This window comes from Moschus berezovskii, chromosome 8 (assembly GCF_049115385.1).
Source record: "Moschus berezovskii isolate FMDL1 chromosome 8, NW_MosBer_1.0, whole genome shotgun sequence".
NCBI lineage: Eukaryota > Metazoa > Chordata > Mammalia > Artiodactyla > Moschidae > Moschus > Moschus berezovskii.
In genome coordinates, this window is record NC_142467.1 from 95,249,939 (window position 1) to 95,268,384 (window position 18,446).

General features: G+C 55.7%; 2 protein-coding genes across 2 annotated transcripts; one reads left to right on the plus strand and one right to left on the minus strand.

Annotated features, from left to right (window-relative positions):
• The first annotated feature begins 1,723 nt into the window (after window positions 1-1,723).
• CRB3 (crumbs cell polarity complex component 3) lies at window positions 1,724-6,924 on the plus strand. Its single transcript, XM_055430816.2, has 5 exons — window positions 1,724-1,881; window positions 2,105-2,274; window positions 3,238-3,314; window positions 3,819-3,962; window positions 4,304-6,924. Exons 2-5 carry the CDS (start codon window positions 2,205-2,207, stop codon window positions 4,373-4,375), a joined length of 363 nt encoding a protein of 120 aa, XP_055286791.1. The 5' UTR covers window positions 1,724-1,881; window positions 2,105-2,204; the 3' UTR covers window positions 4,376-6,924.
• DENND1C (DENN domain containing 1C) lies at window positions 4,820-14,355 on the minus strand. The gene is made up of 23 exons (XM_055430818.2): window positions 14,208-14,355; window positions 13,298-13,362; window positions 13,172-13,215; window positions 12,970-13,019; window positions 12,167-12,286; window positions 12,015-12,084; window positions 11,756-11,836; window positions 11,595-11,660; window positions 11,439-11,492; window positions 11,216-11,326; window positions 10,212-10,312; window positions 10,060-10,105; window positions 9,852-9,953; window positions 9,637-9,762; window positions 8,550-8,654; window positions 7,706-7,796; window positions 7,565-7,605; window positions 7,029-7,100; window positions 6,383-6,427; window positions 6,205-6,312; window positions 5,933-6,012; window positions 5,583-5,790; window positions 4,820-5,471 (listed from the first exon to the last, which is right to left on the minus strand). Exons 1-23 carry the CDS (start codon window positions 14,222-14,224, stop codon window positions 4,878-4,880), a joined length of 2,397 nt encoding a protein of 798 aa, XP_055286793.2. The 5' UTR covers window positions 14,225-14,355; the 3' UTR covers window positions 4,820-4,877.
• Between the last annotated feature and the right edge of the window lie 4,091 nt (window positions 14,356-18,446).

The following is an 18,446-nucleotide window of genomic DNA, read 5'->3' on the forward strand; positions in this document are numbered from 1 at the left end:
CCAGAGCCGCAAGAACTGTGCCCGCCCTTCCCGCCTCTCCCACCCACCTAGGCGGGGCCTCCCCACTGACCCGGGTCAGCCTTCGGCCCCGCGGCCCCTGGCTCTCCCGGAAGTCTTAAAGGGGCCCCGACCTGATCCGGACACCGCGAAAATTGCTTTCTCCGGACCTGCCTGGGGAGGAGTCCCAGGCTCGGCTGGGGATAAGGACCGCGTAACTGAAGACGGGGACCCAGTGTGTTGAGCTCTGTGCACCTGCCGAAGGTCCCTCCCACTAGTTTCGGGCTCAGTTTCTCGAGTCACCATTAGGGGGAGGGTCGCCCAGGCCTTTTGACAGCGAATAATAATAGCTAACGTTGATTCATTGCGTTGCACAAGCCTGGTCTTTTACTCACCTCTCGCGTCGTCTTCTCTAAAACCCTAAAACGTAGGTGGAACTGGCTTTCGCACTTCACGGAGGAGGAAATAGGAGGTTAAGCCGCTCACCCCAGTCCATATGCCCAGGAAGGAGCAAAGCAGAGATTTAACCAGACCTGGGATTCTTACCCATCGTTGATCTATGACCTGGAAGGGATTAATTTTCCCTTAACCATAATTCTTCACTCTAGAGTCCGCAGGATGGGGTCGTCTTATTACCATCGTCCTTTATGTAAAGATACAGCCGTGAGGGCAATATGGTTCCCTGGCAATACGCCCAGACAGGTGTGCTCTAACAGGTGTGTTCCAGACAAAACCTCTTATAGAGGGTCTCCTCCTAGACGTTTTCATTCACAGATGGCCCTCTCAGGTGCCCTACAACACAGGGGGATACAGGTATTTTCCCACGGAGATGTCCCAAACAAATGGTTTCTCACAGGTGCATCCTTGACAGGCGGACCTCAGTACACACGAGCCCCCCTCAGATGTGCTTCTGTGTTAGTGTGCCCCACGCAGGCGTGCTCAGGTCTCCCTCTCACGTGAGCTCAGTTCGATGCAGCTGTCCCTCCTGCACGGTTGTTTCCTCCACCTCATAGGTATGTGTCTGAACAGGTATTCCTCCACCCAGGAATGCGTTATACAGCCTCCCCCACCACAGGTGTATTCCATTTAAATATTCATCCACATGGGGCTTTTTCATATAACTGGGTCCCCTACAGGCGCACTTCAGTGCAGGTGTATCTTTACAGGTGTTTCTAATGTCTCTCCACACGGCAATTCCTCCTGCAAGTCTTGTTCGTTTCATAGGTGAGCTATGCAGATGCATTCCCAAAACAGATGTGCCCCGCGCCACATGCCTCAGCAAGGTGTTTGTTAACATGCAGGTGTGTTCTCTACAGCTGTTTTCCCCACAGGCAGGCTTCCATTCAGCTGTACTCCAAATAGATGTGTTTCAAGGCAGATGCGTCCCATCGGTGTTCTTACACATCCGTGCAGATGTCTTCTTTACACATCAGCTCTCATGCAGGTGTGTCCCACATAGGTATTTTTTCCTTAGAGGCTCCCCCATCCCGGTCTGACCAAGACAGGAGTGCCTCACACGCCGATGTTTCCATGCCCTTGTGTTTCCACACCTGGACAATTCTACAGGTGTACCTGCAGTGCAGGTGAGAGACCCCTTTTACACCTGCGCGCTTGCACTTCTTACGCCTTCCGATTGCAGGATTGGGCTCCCGTTACAGGTGCATCCGCGGCGCGGCCCCGCCCCCGCTAGGCCCCGCCCTCTCATCTAGGCTCAGGTGCAGAAGCCGGAAGTGCGCTCCCCTCCCAGGTGAGTGACTAAACTTTCCGGGTCACGTGAGCGGGCGGAGCTGGAACAGGGCGACCCAGCCACTGACCGACGTACCGAGGGTTCGAGCGAAGGACCGGCATCCAGACCCAGAGCGAGGTCGAAGGCGCCCGGACCAGGTAGGGAGGCAGGTCGTGCGGCTGGGCCTGGCGCCCCCTCCCCCCTTCCCTCCCCTTCCCCTTTCCCCAGCCCAGGAACGCGCCGCCCCGAGTTAATCTTTAATCTCTGACCTCTGGCGGCGGGGCGGGGCGGGACTCGCGGGTGACCGGCACGGGTCGCCCCTCCCAGGGGCCTGTGACTGGATCCGGCCCCCTCCCCCACGCCCTGGCCTTTCTCCTTCAGCTCCCAGGTGCGGGGTCGAAGGTACCCCCGGCCGGAGATGCGGTAGGAGCGGCGCCCACGACAAGCCCCTTCCCTGTACCACCAGCCTGTCACCCGGCCCATGGCGAGCCCGAGCCTGGAGCCGCTCCTGGCGCTCGGCCTGCCACTGCTGCTGGCCCGCTGGGGGCAAGGTAGGTACCGGTCCGGGGCGCTGGGGGTCTGGGCTCTGAAGAGCTGTGTCCCTGGAACACTGAGAGGTCAAGAACCCAGGAGCGGGCATGTGATGCCTTGGGAGCAGGAGTCGATAGAGTCAGAGCTGGAGGGTGAGAATTTCTGTGTCCTTCCTTAGACGGTTGGAGTTGGTCTAGGAGAATTCCTGAGTTGGGTGGAATTGTGAGCTGCCGGGAGAGGAGGCCTGCGGGCCGGAGTCTCAGTAAGGTTGAGGACTCTGGGGAAATGCGAATCAGGAGGAAGCCTGCCCAGGACTTCAGGCCCAGGTTGAGCAGACTGGCCCAAGGTGTGGACCCTGCCTTTCTGCCCTCTATTCTAGTTTCGGGTGCCTGGGGGGAGGTGTGTGAGTCAGACACTCCGGGGAAATACAGGATCCGCCCAGCTCCTTAAGGGCTGAGGGAGGGCCGGGGAGGTGGGTTGTGGGGGGAAGGGTTGGATTTTGGGACATTATCCATTATAATAGCTCCCAACTCAGTGCAAACTACAAACTGCTGTTGGTTGATTACTCGCTGCTGGGCTACCAGGGGTAGGGGGTCCCCAGAGAAACAAAATCAGTGGGGCCATCCCCTTCATGGAGGTACCCACAGAAAGAAAGCCTCAGAAGGGCAGAGTTCTGGTGAGGGGAAATGCCCAAGGATGATGAAGATGTTTCCAGATGGGAAGGAATAGAAGGGGGTTCATTTATCTTCTCTGGAGCTTCCCAGATGGCTCAGCAGGTAAAGAATCCACCTGCCATGAAGGAGCTGTGGGTTCGATCCCTGGGTCGGGAAGGTCCCATGAAGGAGGAAATGGCAACCCACTCTAGTATTCTTGCCTGAAAAATCCAGTGGACAGAGGAGCCTGGCAGGCTGTACAGTCCATGGGGTCACAAAGAGTCGAACATGACTGAGCAACTTAGCATTGTCTTCTCTACCACTCCCCAGCAGTTTCTACGACCTCTGCAAGTGTGAACACCACCACTACACCCTCTGGCCCCAGCCCTGGCTCCAATGGAGCCCTGGTGAGTTGAGTGGGGAGGGTGGTGTATAGGGGAGGAGGGCAGAAGGGATTTTATTGAGTCCCTCAGGTAGCAGATGGAAGGGCCTAGACTTTCAGGGGTGACAGGTTGGGTTTGGTGGGGGAGGCATTGGAGAACCCTATGGTAGAGACCGGAAGGCCAACTTGGCAAATGGTGAGACCAAGAATGCCTGGAAGGGAGTGAGCAAGAATACCCTGCCTGGCAAGGTCAGGAGCCCCCTGTGCCTCTCAGGCAGGGGGAGGGGGGAGCTAGAAGCTGAGGTGTGGCAGGCACTTGGAAGGAGGACCCCAGACACAGCAGGTGGAAGAGCCCGGGAGCCCAGGTATGATAGATGGGGATCAGGAACCCTGGGGGGAGGAACCCAGTCACCCAAGGCAGCAGGTGTTGGGGGGAGGGGACTACCATCCGCAGAGGCTTCTCGGGGTTGGAGGGTGGACAGGATGTCCAGGTTCAGGGGTAACTCACACCTGTCCCCATCCCCCGCAGTCGCAGGAGGCCACCACCGCCATCATCGTGGTTTTCTCCCTCCTGGCTGCCCTGCTCCTGGCTGTGGGTCTGGCCCTGCTGGTGCGGAAGCTGCGGGAGAAGAGGCAAACGGAGGGCACCTACCGGCCCAGCAGTGAGGAGCAGGTGGGTGCCCGAGCTCCACCGCCCCCCAACCTCAAGCTGCCGCCTGAGGAGCGGCTCATCTGAAGGCTGGGGCTGGCCGCAGCCACCACCACTGCTCAGGACTGCCCGGCGGCACTTGCTCTCTCACAGCCACCGAGACACCGGCCTCTGATGGTTCCGGAGGACTTGGGGGGCCACGGGGCACCTGCCGGGCGGGCTCTACGAAGCATGCCGCCTCTGCTTGACTCTGCCTGCAGTTGGGGTGCCAGGGCTGGGGACCCACCTCCTCGCTTGCTGCACCGTCGGTTATCTGTCCCGCTGCTGCACAGGCCCGACACTCCGCCCCTCTCCTTTCCTTTCAGTTCTCCCATGCAGCTGAGGCCCGGGCTCCCCAGGACTCCAAGGAGACGGTGCGGGGCTGCCTGCCCATCTAGGTCCCCTTCCTCTACCCATCACCCTTCCTGGTTGTGTGACCTTGGGGGAAGGCAGAGCCCTCTCTGGGCAATCAAACCCACCCAGTGCTTAACAATAGAAGGGAAGAAGGTGCCTCCAAGACCGTGCCCTTGATGGCAGGGGACACTGTGGCTGCTCACTTTACACATATATCTATATAGTGGGTGGTGAGATATTATAAGACCTTCCTGTGGGCTGGTAGGAGTAGGAATTAGCCTAGATGAAGGAGACTCCTACAGGGCACATAGGCTGTTGGGAGAGGAATTCTAAGAGGGTCCTAGGGGCTGGGAGGGCTTCCTGGAAGGGAGGGGCTTTTAGCTCCACCTAAGAGCCAGCCTGAGGTTGCCTCAGGAGGGGAGATGGTGAGTGGTGTGGGTTTCAGAGCAAAAGAGGGCTCCCAGATAAACTCATCAGGAAAATCCAGCTTTGGGCTCTTGAGGCTTTATTAACAAGGGGCCAGAGTGTCTCCCAGACCCTTAGTCCTTAACCTTCAAAACACTTTTTAAGGTCAGCGACTCTGGGCCTGCTCCTGGCCTGGGGCTCCTGCCAGTTGCTTGCAGGTGCAGCTGGGGACCTGGGGGCTTCTGGGTCCTCAAGGGGCTGGAAGTGAACTGCAAGCAGGCCCTCTGAAGGCGGGGCTCCGGGATTCTCTGAGGAACCCGGATCTGAGAAAGAATCAAGGGCTTGGGATGTCCAGGTAACACCCAAGTTGGGCTCAGGTCGGGGGATTTCGGGAGGGCTGGGTTGGCTGGGTGCTGCCAAGAGCTGGGAGCAGGGGTCCTCCTGGGCAGTGGGATCTTCAGTTGCTTCATGGGGAGGTGAGAAGCGGAGAGGCTGGGGCTCTGCGGGAGAGGATCCAGGGTCCTCTTTGCTGCTGGGGTCTGCAGAAGCTGTCAAAGACTGGGATGGAGACTCGATTTCTGGGCTGGCCTCTGAGGGCAATTGGCAAGTGGGGTGCTTCCCGGAGCTTGTGGCATCCGAAGGCTGGGGGGTGTGCAGAGGCAGCAGGGACAGGGGCTGGGGCTCTGGCGGTTTGTCGTCATCCGCTTGCCAACTCGATCTTCCCGGTATGTCGGGCTGGGTGGGGATGGGAATATGGGCAGGTTGCTGGCCTTTGGATGAAGCAGGCGCTGGCAGGTTGAATGGACAAATGGGGAAGGACTGGGGGGGCGGGAGTGGGGCTCTCACCAGGCTGAGGCAGCTGTCCAAGTCCTCTCTGTGGCAGCAGTCTAAACTCTGGCTGGGCCGCAGGCTACTGGTCCTCGTGGCTCTCGTGCTCAGGCTATCCAATATCTCACTTAGCAAATCCATTTCTTCTCCAGACCCCAGGAAGCTGCCGTCCAGTGCTTCCTCTGCCCACAGGTCCTGAGCATCCTCTGGGCTCAGGGAGGGTGTCCTGGGTGAGGATGGGCAGCCTCAGGTTTCTGCCCCAGACCAGCTTCCCTGAGGTGTCTGGAGTCTGGGGACCCAATTCCTCATCAGTCCTGGGCCCCACTTCCAACACTGCCCCACCCCCGCCCCCTGCCTTTGAGTCTTACGTCTCTTCCAGGGACTCAGAAGGTTTCTCTTCCAGCCTGAGCCTCCTGCTGGGGCGACTCCTAGGGCGAAGGGGCCGGTTCTGCAAAGGACACATTTGAGGGCTAGGAGCGGGGCCTCAGGAGCTACAGAATCAGGGGGCTCTGTGAATGGGGAATGGTGTGGGCACCCCATTTGGGGGTAGTTGAGATGCCTGGTTGGAGGCAGGGAAGGAGAGAAGGACTTGGTGATAATTCCAGGTGTGTGCATTGGCACTAGGTGGGAGGGGGCTTACCTGTCCAAAGTGCTGGGTGATAGGCAGGCGCTGCTGCAGGCGATCTGAGCGGCTGGTGAGGGAAAGGGCCCTCAAGGAGCCCCCTCTCTGCAGGCCAGAGTCCCCTTCCTAGAAAGAGGGTGGGTAAGCCAGGAACTGCTTCCCCCTACTGCCCCCTGGCATTGGCCACTGACTTTACCTTGTACATGAGAAGACTCTGCACACCCTTCAAGCCGCTCTTTGCCTATGGAGGAACCAAAAGAGTGATTTGACACGAGCGTTTGAGAACCAGGCCCTCCACCCCCAAGGACAGACTCATCTTGCCATCTGCTCATGGATGTCTCAAAATACATTCAGAATCCCCCTGTACCAGCTAAGGAGTCAATACAAATATGCCTCTTTGACTAATACAAAAGGAATATTCCCGAAGGAGATAACCCCCAAATGAAACAGGGAGTGGCAAGGCCGGAACGCCGTAAAAAATTAGTGTTCAAAAGCTGAGCAAAGAATAAAAATTCAACAGACGGTTCCGAGCAGCAGGAGCCGGTCCCAGGAAACTTTTGGATTTGGGAGAAAAACAAAACACTAAGTGTGGAAGCAGGAATGTTAGTATCTCAGAAGGAATACCCCAAGATGTTTGCCAAAGAATCCTGGTGATCATTTTTAAATAGGAAAGACGTGATCTGACAAATGTGAAAGAACACAGTCAATGGAAAATAAAAGTAGGAAACGTTGCAACTGGTTTAACTGCTGGTTCAGTTCTGATAAACTGTCCTCTAAAGGGGAGGTTAAAATATCCTCTGGCTTGGTCACCCTGGTAACTGGTCTGTCCACCCCAGCCTCACCGAGCGGTACATGTTCCTGACAGCTGGTTGGGTCTTGGCCTTGACGGAGTGCAGAAGGGCACCACCACCTTTCTGTGGAGAGAAAGCCAAAGAAGAGAGGCATAGGCACGTGGGTTATCCTAGACCCCACCTGCCCACCCGCGTTGTGTGTTGCTGGAAAAACCCTTCTCCCTCTCTGAATCTTCTTTTTTATTAAATTAAAAACTGAGTGATAATTTACATACAAGTCACTTGCATTACTTGCACAACTCAATGATTTTTGGTAGGTTCACAGTAGTTGCCTATCACCATAGGTATAGAGGTTCTTTTGTTTGTTGTGTGTGTGTGTGTGATATGTGGGATTTTGGTTCTATGACCAGGGATCAGAGATCCTGTGCCCTCTGCATTGGAAGCGCAGAGTCCTAACTGCTGGACCGCCAGGAAAGTCCCTCTCCCTGAGTCTTGATTTTTTTCACCTCTTTCTATAAACGAGCATAATGAGGATGGCTATGGGTTTAATTTAATCTTGCAATAAACACTAAAAGTGGTATTACTACCTTCAGGTTGTCTGCCCAAAGCTGGTAGGAGCGGAGTGTCCCTGCAGAGAAGAAAGCAGAGAGCATAGCATCTTCAGGGTGGGTGGGCTTAGGTAGGGGTGCTGGTGGGGTGGGGGCTCTGAGGCCAGGTGCAGAGCTTACCTGAGGAGGCCCCACTACTAGTGATCTCCTGCTCGAAGAGGTCTGAGAAGCCTTCACCTGTGTTCAGCTTCTCCAGTCTGCCGTCGATGAACTGGGGGTGTGGGAGAAACAGGAAATCAGGGTGCCCCAAACATTAGAATGTGAGTTCTAGGGATCTACTCCCATCAAGACATAGAAGACATCCTTGGCCCCACCCTTCCCCAACATGAGGCCTCTGGAGTCTGGAGCCCACCTCAGCAAGCCAGAGGTCCGCCCCGCCCCACCCCAAGTCAGGATCTGTCTTCAGGGACCAGACTCTGTGGCTCACAGGGTCGGAGAAGTAAGACTGCCACTCCACACCTGCCTGCCTCCTCTCAGTGACCCTGGGAAGAGGTCGACTCCACCTCCAGGGACCCTAGAAGCCAGTTCGCCCCGAAGGACACTGAAGTGCATCCAACTTTCGCCCGAGAACCCAGAAGTCCGGTTCCCCCTCCCCCTCCCCGATCCCTGGGGTCCCAAAGGCCGGCCTGCCTCCCCTCCCCGCAAAGGGAGTCTGACATGAACCTCCATCCTCGATCCAGGAGGCCCCCGCGTTAGGACTCAATAATTTGGTTCCAGCCCAATCTCCTCAGGGACCTAGAAGTAAAGCTTATCCCTAGGAACTCAGGTCAGGGGCTTCCATTTGTAGAGACCCAAGAATTCATGTCTCTCCGACCCCGGAGACCCTGGAGTTGGGGATCCGTCAGGGCTCAGTAAACCCAGGCGTCCATCCCTCCAGCCCCGGCTCCGCCCTCTGGGATGCGCGCGTCTGCGCCCCTAACCCCGCCCCTCCGGCCTCAGCCCCGCCCCCAAGGCTCAGGCCCACCTGTTTGAACAGCTGCAGATGCACAGCCCGCCGGTGGAAGGCCTGCAGCGGCGCCCCGGGTTTCTGGGCCAAGAAGGCTTCTTCATTGAAGGTGACAGGCTGGCCCTGGAAGAAGGAGCCGAATTCTAAGCTCCTCGCGGCTCTTTTAGATCCCTTATTCTGCCTTCCCTATTCTACTGTCCCTCTGTGTAGCGAACATCCATGGCGTGCCTCTGTGAGCTTGAACTCCAGCAGGACTTTATGGGCTGCAGGGAAGACCTGGGCTTTTACCCGGAGGGAGGTGGCAAATGGGACCTGACTCATGCTCCCAAGTGACTCCTGGCGGGGGCGAGGAGGTCAGACTATGGAGTGCAAGGGTGAGAACCCGGAGAGGGGACTTATAGTGACTCTATGAGAGTGCTGATTCAGGCAACAAACAAACAAGGTGGGCCAGACTGGAGTGGAGGCAGAGGAGGAGGAGAAATGGACAGTTTCCGGCTGAGTTAAAGGGCAGAGCTAACTGGAACATCAGATTCTCAAATGATTGAACTCCCTGACAACCTTTTTATAGAACAGTTGTGAGAAACTGGGGGTAGGGGTGGGGAGGGTGTCAGGGTTGAAAGTCAGCAGATCAAAGACCTGGCTTCAACACCCACCTGCTGTGGGTTTTCTCCAAGCCTTGGTTTTTTCATATGTAAACTGGGACCATAATAGTATCCCTCTCACTGTACTGTTATGAGCATTGAGATAATAACAGCAACTGTAAATCTAGCGTTTATCTATTGCGATGTGCCAAGCACTGTCCGAGCATTTCAGACACATATGACCTTTTTGGGTGGGTACTGTTGTGGTCCCATTTTACAGATGAGCAAATAGAAGAGCTAGAGAAGGAAATGGCAACCCACTCTAGTATTCTTGCCTGGAGAATCCCATGGACAGAGGAGCCTGGAGGGCTATAGTCCATGGGGTCGTAAAGAGTCGGACACGACTGAAGCGACTTAGCACGCAAACGGAAGCTCAAAGTAAGCACTCCATAAAAACTGGGTATTATTATTCTGAATCCTGCAGGCATCCACGGGGCTGCTCCCTTCTCGTTCCTGCTACTCACCGGGCTACAGACGAGTGCATCGCGGTACCCTCCGAAGAGCAGGGCCTGGGCTTTGAGGAAGAGACGGGACACCCCTTCCCCAGGGGCCAGCGCGACCTTCCTTAGCCGCAGCCTCAGTAGAGACACCTGGGGGAAAAGGGGGCAGCGCTGAGCAGGCAGGTGCTGAGCCTCGCCTACCGGATGTGGCAGGAGGCTGGGGAGCGGGTGACACTGACCACGTCTGGGGGCAGCGCCTGCACATCGTCGAAGGGTGTCTCCAAGGTATTGGAGTCCACGTTCATCATCACGACGTCCTCCAGGGCTTTCTCCCGCACTCTCTGCATTGGGGAGTCGGAGGGGGTGGTCGCTCAGGGCCCGAGGATCTCGGGCGGGGAAGGGTACACACTCCGCCCGACCGTGCCATCCAGGCCCGCTCCTGCTTACCTCAGCGAGACTGGCATGCACTCCGATGAGGTAGGGCATAGGCGCGCTGCGGACGACCGAGGGGGCCGGGTCATGCAGGCGCCGCCCCCGGGTCCCCAGGACCCCAGGCTTCTTCCCCAAGCCCTGCTCCCTCCCCAGGCCCCGCCCCTCACCAGCAGTAGTCCAGTAAATGCGGCGGCAGCGTGGGGATCAGCACGTGCTCCCAGTGCATGGGATACAGGAGAGCGCAGGACGCGTGGACACAGGAGGTCAGCTGGGGACGGGTGGAGGGGACCTTGGAGTCAGAGCCTGGACTCCCAGCTGCAAGGATTCCTCGCTGGGACGGTGGCTCCCCCGACTTCATTTCTCACGTCCTCAGTCTCCTGTCCCCCTCCACCCGGTTCCTCAGAGAATACTAGGTAAGAAGTGAAAACTCAAACACTTTCACGTGAAGGCCAGTAATTCTACCAATTACAATGCTGGGGGCTGGTGGTGCCAGGACTCGGCACGTGCTAGTCTCTTTCTCTCTAGGGGGCGAAGCTAATATTCAACTCACCGGATCACTCTCTTTAGGGGTAGGACAGCGACCCAACCCACCAACCCCATTCTGAAAGAAGAGCTATGAATGAGCAGGACCTGGTCCCGCCTCTAGGGGTGGAGCAACGGTTAGCCTCACTGACCCCACCCCTAAAGAGGTGGAGCTATGATTCAGTCCCTCACTGGTCCCGCCTCTAGGGGTGGAGCAAAGGTTCAGCCCCACTGACCTCACCCCTAAAGAAGTGGAGCTCGAATTTAGTCCCTTCCTGGTTCCGCCCCTAGGGGTGGGGCCCGCATGCAGCCTCCATTTGCCCCGTCCTTCCTCGCTCGGGGCGGAGCTAGAATTTAGGCCTCCCAGCTCTCACCCTTCGGGGGGCGGAGCCAGTCTTGTTCCGGCCCGTAGTGGGTGGAGCCTGGACTCGGCGCAGCAAAACCAGACTATACAGCATCCCCCTCGGATTTCCCCCAAGAAGGTGGAAGCAGAGTTCAACGCAACCATGACCTTCAAAGGCGAAGAGCCAGGACTTTGTCCTCGGGTATCGCCTAGTGGGGTTAGAGCTAGGAATCCGCCTCGGTTGTCCCGCCCCTAGAGGCCAAGCGAGGCCTCTGTCCCTCCCTGGCCCGGCGACACCCGCCTCACTGTGCTCAGTTTGCTAGACGTGAGCAGGACCCTTCTCTCTGCCAGGAGGGCGGCGAACAGTCCCACGATGTTCTCGTCGGTCACCGCCACCACCAGCTCTGTTAGGTTCCTCTGAAGAACAGAGAGAGATGCTGGACACGAGGGACCACAGGATCTCACAGCCCCCTCCTGGTTTCTGGACCTCTACCCTCCCCCAGAGCTCTCTCCCGGGGTCTCCACTCACGTTCTCAGGAATGGATGGCAGGCGGCCGGAGTCGGGGGCCACGAAGCAGGAAAGCTGGCGGGGGATTGGGGGAACAGGGGGATGGAGAGGACCAGTCAGTCAGTGGATTGTCCTCACGTGGATCCCAACCTTCCAGGGTTCCCTATCTCTGCTCACCGACATGTTCTTCCCAGGGACAGGGGGCTGCAGGCCTTGTACACTGGCAATCCTCACTCCACTGCCCTGGGGGAGAGATGTACGGTGTACTTCTCAGGGCCTGAGTGCAGCCTATCCTGCCACCGGAAGTCTGCCGCCGCCCAGGGGTGAGGGGTACTCACCAGCTCCAGACCTACTGAGGCCTGGGTCCCAGGAAGGGGCTGCTGCAGCAGATTTAGAAGAAGTTCGTCCACCTCTGAGACCTGGATGAGGGTGGGATATCTGAGCCAGGACGTGGGTTGGGGACTCTGAGTGTCTTGACTCAGGCTTTGTGGTCTGGGAGGAGTCAAGGGGCCCAGGTCAGGCCTGGGAAGCTGAGGGCTTGGGTGGTGGTGGTGGGGCTGGGACTCCTGCAGAAATGACAGGGAGGGTTGGTCTCACTTGGTCTTGAGCCAGGAGGTCTCCCACTGTGTTCAGCAGCTTGTAGAACACCTCAAACCAAGGCAGGTGGCTGTGGAGAGTGGACACAGTTTCCATGTAGTGCCCCTGGGCAGAGGCCCCAACCCCCACCCCCAGACCCCCATCTCCCACACCTGAGGATACAGAGACAGCTGAGAGCACCAGCCCGCAGGCGGCAGAAACCAAACCTGCGGGTGCCTGTCAGATCCGTGAGCGCGAAGGTGAAATGCTGTACAGCGGGGCTGGGGGGCTCCCTGGGAGCAGGAAAGGCTCTTAGAGACCTGGGCATCCCACCCCTGTGAACCGCCCTCCCCTCCATGCCCCCAACAAGGCTCCTCATACTGTGTCCATCAGTCTGGGGCCCTGGGCATATAGGTCCCTAGTTGACAGGGCCCCTGGTTCTCTGAGTCCCTGGGTCCCTCTGTCCCTGGTTCTCTGAGTCCCTGGATCCCTCAAATCCCTGGTTCTCTGAGTTCCTGGATCCCAAAGTCCCTGAATCTCCAAGCCTCTGTGTCTCTGAGCCCCTGGGTCCCTCAGTCCCTGGATCCCCTCAGTCCTTGGATCCCTGAGGTCCTGGGTCCCTGAATCCCTGAGCCCATGGTTCCCTGAGTCCTGGATCCCTGAGCCCCTGGGTTCCTGTGTCCTGGATCTCTCAGCCCCTTAGGCCCTGGGTCCCTGGACCTCTGGATCCCTGGACCCCTGGATCCTTGGGCCCCTGAATCCCTGGGCTTTGGAACCCTGAGTCCCTGGGTAAATGAGTCCCTTTGTGTATAGGTCACTATTTGTCAGAGTCCCTGGGTGTCTGAGTCCCTCGGCCCCTGAATCTCAGATCGCTGGGCATATGAACTCTGCTGTCTGAGTCTCTGGGTGTTTGAGTACTGAGGGTCCATGAGAGGCCTGCATCCCTGGGTTCTCGGGTGTCTGCTTCCTTCCATACCTTTCCACATCAAAAGGGAAGCAGAATTTAGGCACCATCTGCATAGACTCCTGGGGATGGAGAGAAGCACTCACTGCTTGGCCATGCAGGTTGGGCCCCACCACAGAGTTCCCGGTGGTGATCTGTGGTCTGAGACATTGGGTCCCCTCCCCAAGGGGAACGGGCCCTGGTCCCGGGGGAAGAAAAGAGCCAGCCTGCATACCTGGTCCTGGAAGTCTGGGGGGAACTGCCGCAGGATGGGGGGATCTGCACCGAAAATGAGCCACTAAGTTCACCGTCCCAGGCCCACCCTCCATCTCCCCTCCCCCAGCGATGGCCCCTGACTCACCTTCCTGCAGGGAGGCAGGGTAGGCTGCTTCAAAGAACCAATCAAACAGGGCAAGGGGACCCCCTCTGTGGGACAGAAAAGGGTTTAGTGGGTCCAGGGACTTGCTTCTGTGTGTGCCTGCACATGTGCGTGATTGTGTGTGTGTGTATGTGTGTGTGTGCAATTCTATACTGTGTCTGCCTGAAAAGATCGAACTCTCCAGGTAAGACTGTGTATGTGTGGCTGAGCCAGTGTGAAGGTGAATAACATCCCCCTTTTCTTGCATAGCCGGTCGGGTCACTGGGTGTATGTGCGAGGCTCTGCCCCAAGACTTCATGGGGCCCTGGGGACTGACCCCAGGTTTCCTATCAAAGGAAAGAGGGCAGTGTGCCCTGATCCTCCTGGGAAGCCTGCAATCTCCTCCTTCCTCCCCTGGCCCTCTCCCTCCACCCACCGTGCAAAGGCTTGGGGACTGGGCTCAGAGAGAGAGAGAGACAGAGAAAGACGATGGGGAGGGAGTGCAGACACACTGTCCCAGACATGGGGACCTCCTCACGCTGAGCTTCATCCTCACACTGAGATAAATCCCACACAATCAATTACACACACACACATGGACACACAGAGTCCCCTTTCACCCACTGCTGACCCCGGAAGCCAGACTCCCCATTACTGAGATGTATCAAAAGGCACACACTCAGAGGAACAAACTTAATCATACAGAGGCAGAGGGGAAGAGAGACTGGGGAAAGCCCCAGAGTGGCCTGAATGTGCCTGAGAGCAGAGTCCATACTGTAGGCCAGCTGAGTCCTGCTCTGATTCCAGCCACCTGCCCCTGTGGCTCACGTCCCTCCCGGGCCTGCCCCAGCCTTGCTCCCCTCAGCCCCAGCCCAGGCTTGGTCCAGAGGATGGGAGAGGGGGCAGCTCTTACTCAGCTGTGGATCCCATGGTCCTTGGAGGGCTGGCCCAGCGGGACCCTTTCCCCAGGGGTCCTGGGGGCCTGTGCTTTCTTGGGGCTGGGCCCTGAGCCGTCTCAGCTTCCTGTGTGGCTGAGAGAGGAAGTTTAACGGGTGACGTCCCCAGAGGAAGGCTTCTGCCCCCACCCACTGTGAGAGACCCAGGCGTCCTGCCTTCTAGCCTTCCGCAGGATGGATGGGCAAGAGGTCCATAGGCTCAGAGGCCAGATCCCCCCCACGTCTGCCAGGCTGGGGCACGTGTGGACCCCACCATTACACCCAAGCCTTCTCTTCTCCGTAGCAGCCCAGGACTCACAGTTTGCCTAAAAGCCTTCCTCTTCCCTTAACTCTTTTCCTTTTGGTCCATCTGCACTGGCCGTTCCTCATGGGACCGCCAGAGGGAGCCAGGATGGAGAGTGGACACGGGGGGCACCAGGAAGGTGGATGGACAGCAGACAGAACACAGGCACCAAGAGGCAACACACACAGGCCAGAACAGCCACAGACCTCAGACAGACACAGAGGGATACCCAGTCATAAAGGCAGCACATAGTCACAGACCCAAAGTGACAAGCACGGAGGGACAGCACATACATAAAGAAGCCCTTGTCCATCCAGATGATAGGTGCAGGGGGATAATGCACAGGTTCCACCCAGCAAACAGTTCCAGACAGACTACAGACACACACACAGAGACCACAGTTGTCAACACAAATGAAATATCAGAGAAGCAGACCCAGACAAGAGACTGAAATGTACAGGGCACGGATGTAGAGCAGTAATGAAGGGACAGACATGGTCAGGGCTCAACCTCAAGTCAGATTCATAGCTGGACATAGTCACACACACAGAGAGACACACAGCCAGACACACCCAAGCAGTGTTGCAGACTCAGAAACAGACAGACACCTAGGTGGACAGATGTCATGTTGAAAAACAAAGATCCGTAGACACACCTGAAAGTACCAAGGCAGGAGACATGTATGGTCATGCACATACATGCAAAATCCCACAGACAGGGACGTCCCTGGTGGTCTAGTGGCTAAGAATCCACCCTCCCAAATGCAGAAGACTTGGGTTCAATCCCTGGTCAAGGAGCTAGATCCCACATACCGCAACTAAGAGTTTGCAATTAAGACCCAGTGCAGCCAAATGAAATGAATAAATATTAAAAAAAAATTCCACGGAGTCAAAATGCAGCAGAGTCTTCAAGACTCCTAGGCTCCCTGCAAGATATTGAGAATGTCTGTGTGGAGAGAGGCGTGCATTTCCACGGATCCACGTGTGACCTGGCGTGGCCTGGGGTATCTGGGGTTGAACATGGTGTCCATGTGTCTGTTGAATTTGTGTCTACTCCATCAGGCCGAGTGAGAATGTGGATGACTGGGGATTTTCCTTCTGTGCCTGTCCACGTGACTGTGGGTGCAAGGGTATTTCCAGTCTGGGTGGTGGGGGGTTAAGTTAGTGCATAAGTATATGAACACACACACAGATATATACACACACACACAGCCCTCCAAAGCCTCCAGCCAAGATGTAGATGGATGAGGCTGATCACAGCTCGGTCCCCCCTTTTTCTCCAAGGGGAGCTGGATCCCAGCCAGGGCTGGGGATCAGGAATACAAAATACTCGGGCCATCCCTCTCTGCTTCACCCTTTGGGGCCTTGATATAGTGCATATTTGTGGGGCCTCTTGAATTTACATGCTGAATCTCTCTCTCTTTTTTGGTGTGGGGAGCCAGGCTTGATGGATCCTAGCTCCCTGACCAGGCATTGAACCCAGGGCCATGGCAGTGAAAGCTCAGAGTCCTGACCACTGGACAACCAGGGAACTCTCAATGCTAAATCTTAACCCCTAAGGTGATGGTATTAGGAGGTGGGGAGTGGGTCTTTGGAAAAATGATTACAACATGAGGGTGAATCTCATGAATTGGATTCAGCTCAGTTCAGTTCAGTCGCTCAGTCGTGTCCGACTCTTTGCGACCCCATGAATCACAGCACGCCAGGCCTCCCTGTCCATCACCAACTCCCGGAGTCTATTCAAACTCTTGTCCATCGAGTCAGTGATGCCATCCAGCCATCTCATCCTCTGTCATCCCCTTCTCCTCCTGCCCGCAATCCCTCCCAACATCAGGGTCTTTTCCAATGAGTCATGAGGTGACCAAAGTATTGGAGTTTCAGTTTTAGCACCAGTTCTTCCAATGAACACCCAGGACTGATTTCCTTGAGGATGGACTGGTTGGACCTCCTTGCAGTCCAAGGGACTCTCAAGAGTCTTCTCCAACACCACAGTTCAAAAACATCAATTCTTTGGCACTCAGCTTTCTTCACCGTCCAGCTCTCACATCCATACATGACCATTGGAAAAACCATAGCCTTGATGAGACGGACCTTTGTTGGCAAAGAAATGTCTCTGCTTTTTAATATGCTATCTAGGTTGGTCATAACTTTCCTTCCAAGGAGTAAACATCTTTTAATTTCATGGCTGCAGTCACTATCTGCAGTGATTTTGGAGCCCTCCAAAATAAAGTCTGACACTGTTTCCACTGTTTCCCCATCTATGTCCATGAAGTGATGGGACCAGATGCCATGATCTTTGTGTTCTGAATGTTGAGCTTCAAGCCAGCCTTTTCACTCTCCTCTTTCACTTTCATCAAGAGGCTTTTGAGTTCCTCTTCACTTTCTGCCATAAGGGTGGTGTTATCTGCATATCTGAGGTTATGAATTGGATTAGTCTCCTCTTAACCCTGATTATTCATTAGAAAGACTGAAGCTGAAGCTCCAATACTTTGGCCACCAGATGTGAAAAGCTGACTCTCTGGAAAAGACTCTGATGCAGGGAAAGGTTGAGGGCAGGAGGAGAAGGGAGCAAAAGAGGATGAGTTGGTTAGATAGCATCACTGACTCAATGGACATGAGTTTGTGCAGACTCTGGAAGATAGTGAAGGACAGAGAAGCCTGGTGCGCTGCAGTTCATGGGGTCGCAAAGAGTCAGAAACAACTTAGCAGTTGAACACCACCACCACCACCAAACTCATAAAGGAATTGCCAGAGAGATCCGTCACCCCTGCCACCATGTGAGGACATGGCAAGAAGACTGCCATCAGTAAACCAAGAAGCAGGCTTTCACAGCAACTTCTGGCACCTTGATCTTGGACTTCCAGTTTCCAGAACTATGAGAAGGAAATGTTGGTTGTTGATAAGCTTCCCAGTCCATGGTGTTCTGTTAACGGCTGGAATGAACTAAGGCAGAGCCTTTGCAGAGATATTTCAAATCCTTTTTCATTTCTGAAATTCACTCCAATGCAATCCAAAGGCAAACCCATGGGGTGGGAATGCGAGAGGAGCTCATGCTCCTTTGCGAAAGTGGGACCTTACCTGTCATTGTTTCTGCACCTTTTTTTTTTTTTTGCTATGCTGTGCAGCATGCAGGATCTTAGTTCCCCGACCAGGGACTGACCCTGTGCGCTGTGCAGTGGAAGCATGGAGTTTTAACCTCTGAACCACCAGATAATTCCCCTGTTTCTGCATTTGTATCATAAGTAAACATGGTGCTTGTTTCAGAGATCCTACGAAGGTTCAGTGAGAGATTTCACGTGATATATTTAGTACAAAGTCACACCTGAATCAAGCTTTTGGTATGTTCTGTCCATGATTAGGGGAGACGGGTCAGGGAATTCGTTAAGAGAATAATTTTGGAGTCAGAGATACTTTGGTTCAAGACCTAACTTAGTTCTTTAACATCTCTGTGACCTTCAGCTCAGTGCAGTTCAGTTCAGTTCAGTCACTCAGTCGTGTCCGACTCTTTGCGACCCCATGAATCACAGCACGCCAGACCTCCCTGTCCATCACCAACTCCCGGAGCTCACTCAAACTCAAGTCCATCGAGTCGGTGATGCCATCCAGCCATCTCATTCTCTGTCGTCCCCTTCTCCTCCTGCCCCCAATCCCTCCCAGCATCAGAGTCTTTTCCAGTGAGTCAACTCTTCACATGAGATGGCCGAAGTATTGGAGTTTCAGCTTTAGCATCAGTCCTTCCAATGAACACCCAGGACTGATCTCCTTTAGAATGGACTGGTTGGATCTCCTTGAAGTCGAAGGGACTCTCAAGAGTCTTCTCCAACACCACAGTTCAAAAGCATCAATTCTTCGGCGCTCAGCTTTCTTCACAGTCCAACTCTCTGTGACCTTAGGCCGGTCATTTGACCTCTCTG

Coding starts and splice junctions, on each gene's coding strand:
- CRB3 (XM_055430816.2), top strand. CDS start 2,205: ATGGCGAGCCCGAGCCTGGAGCCGCTCCTGGCGCTCGGCCTGCCACTG. Junction 2,275..3,237: donor GCTGGCCCGCTGGGGGCAAG/GTAGGTACCGGT, acceptor ACCACTCCCCAG/CAGTTTCTACGACCTCTGCA. Junction 3,963..4,303: donor GGCCCAGCAGTGAGGAGCAG/GTGGGTGCCCGA, acceptor CTTTCCTTTCAG/TTCTCCCATGCAGCTGAGGC.
- DENND1C (XM_055430818.2), bottom strand. Junction 7,797..8,549: donor ATCTGCAGCTGTTCAAACAG/GTGGGCCTGAGC, acceptor CCACACCCCCAG/TTCATCGACGGCAGACTGGA. Junction 5,472..5,582: donor TGGACAGCTGCCTCAGCCTG/GTGAGAGCCCCA, acceptor ATCCCCACCCAG/CCCGACATACCGGGAAGATC.